General features: G+C 35.4%; 1 protein-coding gene across 1 annotated transcript; it reads right to left on the reverse strand.

Moving 5' to 3' along the window:
• On the reverse strand, positions 917–5,056 carry LOC110272053. The gene is made up of 5 exons (XM_021123858.1): positions 5,053–5,056; positions 4,621–4,852; positions 4,443–4,528; positions 1,110–1,351; positions 917–1,017 (listed from the first exon to the last, which is right to left on the reverse strand). Exons 1-5 carry the CDS (start codon positions 5,054–5,056, stop codon positions 934–936), a joined length of 648 nt encoding a protein of 215 aa, XP_020979517.1. The 3' UTR covers positions 917–933.

Genomic DNA, 5,397 nt, shown 5'->3' on the forward strand with positions numbered 1-5,397 from the left:
ATTGAAAAACCGTTCCCAAAACTTTAGGCAATGCTTTGGCAACGGTTTTTGACCTGTGGTATATGCGGCCGTTACCAATGCTCAAAGGCAACGGTTTTTTACCTAAGGTAACAGTAACAGAAAAACCGTTGCCACAGTTAGTGCCTAAGACAACGGTTTTGACAAAAAATTTTAAACAACGGTTTTGATCCGTTACTCAATAAGCAACGGTTTCGAACCATTCCTATTAATATGACAACGGTTTAAAACCGTAACTGGATAGGCAACGGTTTTAAACTGTTGTCGTTTTATTATTCACATAGCCAACGGTTTTAAACCGTTACCGTTGATGCCAGGTTTCGGCAACGGTTTTTGAACCGTTGCCAGTTTATAGCCATCTATGACAACGGTTTTAAAGCGTTACAGTTGATGTCATTTTCGGCAACGGTTTTAATTCCATTGCCATTTTATAGTCATCTAAAACAACGGTTTTAAAGCGTTACCTTTAGAGTCGCGTTTTGGCAACGGTTTTATTATGTAGTCCTCTTTGACAACGGTTTTAACACCATTGTCTTTTGTAACTATTGACAACGATTTTTTTGTGATATATAATTTTTTATTTACAATAGTTTTCTCATGAATTAAATTAATTTCAGTTTTTTTTTAATTGTTTAGTGTCAATAAATATTCTAAACTATTTGAATTAAGTCACTAAAGAAAAATAATTGAATATTTTCCATCAAATTTAACTTAAAAAAATTGTTGTAAGATCCACAATATCATCTAAGTTTGCAAAAAATATAATAACAAAAGAGAGAGTTGAAATAGCTAAGTAGCAAATAGTCATCATGTCCACAAGTTCATGACTTTTACCCTATAACATTTGCTTTTAAAAAGTTGACCTTAATCAAGTTCGATTTCCAACACATTTGTATGGCAGAAAATGAGTTTGCTTTATTGTAGTCTTATACCTTTCCAGTTGTCATTGATACGAGCAAGGACCATCCTCTTTCCTTCAGTTGGAATAATAAATTTAGCCTATAAAACACAATTATTTTTTGCTAGTAAGAATAAAATACATGTGTACATTTCCAAATACTTTCTAAAAGAAACAAGACTAAAGTTTTCACTTGAACATATTCCCAAATGGCTTCTTTATCTTTAATTCCCTTCCAATTTGTGTAAATTAATGGACAAAAATCTGAATTCCTTGCCACTGTGCCCAAAAATTTGCTCAAGTTGTTTACAACTTCATCAGTAGGACCAATTGCCTCTCCTTCACTATCTAGAGTAATTTGTTCTCTATCTTCCAACTGTCTTGCATGAATCTTCAAGCATTGTGTAGGTCCTCGTGTTTTCTTCACTATTGTCTCTATACAAAGATATTAATTATATATGACATTTTATAGCATTAAACATGACATTTCTGAATTTAAACAAATAGCAAAATCAACCCATATGAACTCACTAAAATCAAATCAGCACTAATCAAGATCACTTTATATGAATTAAATGGTAGCAAGCAGAAATGGCAATCAGCAGCGATATAAAAATTAGCATAATAAGCCATTAACAAGGATAAAACAGCACGCACTATACAATTTGAGAAGAGAACATTCCAGGCATCAGCAGTAACCAAAAAGTTCAACCTAAATCCACTACAAATCAGATATGACTTCCTAGTTCCTAACCACCTATAATCCACTAAGCATGCATAGCTAAATCGACTAATTTAACAAAAACTGAACAAACTAATTAAACTAAGAAACTATAAACAGGGAAAAAAATTGAGAAATTTCAACAGCACTCTGGCAGTAAATAGGACATTTCTGAATTTAAACAAACAGCAAAATCAACCCATATGAACTCACTAAAATCAAATCAGCACTAATCAAGATCAATTTATATGAATTAAATGGCAGCAAGCAGAAATGGCAATCAGCAGCGATATAAAAATTAGCATAATAAGCCATTAACAAGGATAAAACAGATATAATTTCCTAGTTCCTAGTTCCTAAACGTAAGTTCCTAGTTACGAGGTTCTTTAGCAAAATCGGGATGAAGCCTGTCAAAGTCTTTCCATGATTGGCCATCAGCTGGGTGTCTTAACTTTCCATCCTTTGAACGATGTTCATCATGCCACCTTAATGATTCAGCTGTTTTGGAACACAGGAACAGCTTCTTAAGCCTTGGAATCAAGGGAAAATGCCTCAAAACCTTCGCAGGCACAGGTTTTTTCTTCAAATTATCAACTTCTATATCTACCTCAACATTTTCTATGTACCTGGAAGCTCCACAAATTGGACAAAATTCATCATCTTCGTATGTATCCCGGAACAGAACACAATCGTTGGGACAAGCATGAATTTTATTATAACCAAGTCCTAAATCTTTTACCATGGCCTTGATTTTATTGAAAGAATCAGGAATATTCAAATGAGGAATCGCTTCTTTCAGTAATTCAAGTAGAGCGGTAAAGGATGTGTTGCTCCAACCATTAAGAGTCTTCAACAAATACAATCGGATAACGAATGATAATGTCGAAAATTTTTTACAGCCAGGATATAACTCTTGTTTTCCTTCTTCAAGCAAGTTATAAAACTTTTTTGCATCTTCGTTTGGCCCATCAGCATCTTTATCTCCTTCAAGCACATGCCGAAACGTCTCGTTTAGCAGCCCATGAATGTCGTCGACAAATCCTTCATGGACTTCACTCTCATCGGATTCACTGTCCATGTGACTTATCCTTTCGCCGTGATGAACCCACACAGTGTAACCTTTTTGAAATCCCTTACTTATTAAATGATCATAAACTTCATCCCTTCGCCCCCAACTAAAGTTATTACATATAGAACAAGGACAAAACTCAATGTCTAAGGTAATCACAGCTACAGAGAGATCCGCTATTTGATTCTCTTTTTCTGGTTTTAAAGAGACAAACTAAAACAGCAACAAAAAATAAAAATATAAGTAATTCATAACCAGATTTTTTAACAAAAAATTCACTTTTAAAACCAGTTTTTAGAAATCTTATTTTCAAAAGTGATATATAACTAAAAAATCAAAATAGAATTATCAATTAGCAGAATAATATTATCATTACTCTTTAAATTTTAGTTCACAAACTAACACATCGTAATTTCAATTCTGGTTGATAAGAAGATTTTAGAAAAGAAAGAGAGGAAGGGGTGGTTCCTAATGTGTGATGAGTCACAAGTGACACATGTTGAAAATGACAGGCTGATATGATATTGGTGTGGGGGTTCCCTTCACAAGACATGCATCAGGCACCATAATTAATTATTAAGAAAAGTAGATAAAAGGGGCACCCAAATAAATAAGACAGTAAACAATAATATTAATAATAATGATGAAAGAAATAGAAAATAACAAATAGAAAATGCTAGCTGTAAAGAATGGTGCAAAGCAAAGAGCGAAGGATTAGAAGAATGAAATAGAAAATAACAAATACAAAATGCTAGCTGTAAACAAGTAGCCATTTGAACTTTGAAGAATGAAAGCAACATATGTGGGACTGTGTTTAAGTCTATGTGGGACTGTGTTTAAGTCTATCTGTCTAACAATGACATCCTCCAAACCCATATAATAATTATTATTTTGGATATAATCGGAATTAACATTTCATGAGAATTTCAATTGTTTTTGTTGTTAATAAAAACCTTGCTTAAGGTTTGATTTTTGTGCATTATGATGAGTCAGCGTCCAGCAGTCACCTACCTGTCAATCCTGATGGGTTGGAACTTCATTATTTGTTAACAACAAATTAAAGAAATATGTATTAGCTCAAATGAAATGATGATGTTTTTGGTTTTCTGCTAAAGCTTAGCTAGCAATATGCTACATGCTTATAAAATTGATATGCTTAAGAAAAGAAGAGCAGAAATCGGAGAAGCAGCAAGCCAGATTGCCATTAAAACCAGTATTACATACATATGTTCAAAGGGGTCATCGATTGGAATTTGGTCATTGTAACCGCGAATCAAGAATGGGGAGCATCTATAAGCATCACATTTTCCATCAAATATTTAAAATAATAAATATTTATCCTGGTTAATTGAGGCATGTAGGAAGAAGAGTAGAATTTATGCTGATCTCTAAGTCAAATAGTTGGAATAAGCATGAAATTCCTCTGTTATCCCAGATGAAACCAACCAATATGAAAAGCAGTCCACAACTCACTCAAATAATAACATTATACAAGGCTAAAATAAACAAAGCAGATACAAGCAGTCCACAACACACTACTCACAGATAATAAAATTCAAACCACAAGTACCCAGTCGAAATTCAAACCAAATTCAAACCAGAACCAAAGCTCAGTCAACATTCAACCCTCATCTTGCTCATGTTCACAAATATCACCACTTTCCACAGCTAACAAAAATACCCAACAACCAATCAAGCCCTAACTAAGAAACAGAAAATCAGAGAAGGAAACTTACCACAGATGACAACCCACAAACGGCCAATGCAGCAAACCAGCAGCAGCGAAGCAACAGCAGCAAACCAGCAGCAGCCAAACAAAACACTGAAGCAGAAGCAGCAAGGTAGAAGCAGCGAAGCAGAAGCAGAACAGGGGAGATCAAGGACGCCGTGGAGAAGCAGTGAAGCCTCGGAGACGGGAGAAGCACCAATGCCGCGGAGAGGAGAGACTCAGCGACGCCGGGAAGAAGGAGGCAACGGCGATTCGGGAAGAACACAGCGCAGCGACGATTTGGGAAGAACGCAGCGCAGTGACGATGATGGTGCGAGGATGGTGAGTTACGATTTGGGGCTTCCTGGTGACTTGCGATGATGGTGCGATTTACGCCTTCATGGAGAGCTGTGGTGCGATGCGTCTCTGATTCTGGTTCTTTAAAATAGTCAAAGAGAACGGTTTTATTTTGTTACTATAGCATAATGAAAAAATGAACTTCAACAACACTGTAAAAACCGTTGTCTAAGACAATCTAATGGAACGGTTTTAAAGTGTAGCATTTCGGCAACGGTTTTAATGCGTTTCTTTTGTGCAATTCTTTAAACAACAATAAAAAACCGTTGCTTAAATCCAACTCATGGTAACGGTTATAAAATCGTTCTTTAAAATAGTCAAACAGAACGGTTTTACTGTGTTGCTAGAAATTGATGAAAAATGAAATTCACCAGTAACACTTTAAAAAATCGTTGTCTAAACCTATCTAAGAGAACGATTTTAAGGCGTTGCAAAATTTGGCGTTGCTAAAGGCCATATTTGTTGTAGTGTTAGTATGAGGGCGTATGCAAACTTTTCTATTTTTTGGTAGTTCAACTCGGACCCTTATAATGATTTACTGATAAAGTATGTGGGTTGTTGCCCACTGTTGTCTTCTCGAACTAGTGCTGAGGCTACTGCCTGACTTCCTACTGCGAGGTACAATG

This window comes from Arachis ipaensis, chromosome B05 (genome assembly GCF_000816755.2).
Source record: "Arachis ipaensis cultivar K30076 chromosome B05, Araip1.1, whole genome shotgun sequence".
NCBI lineage: Eukaryota > Viridiplantae > Streptophyta > Magnoliopsida > Fabales > Fabaceae > Arachis > Arachis ipaensis.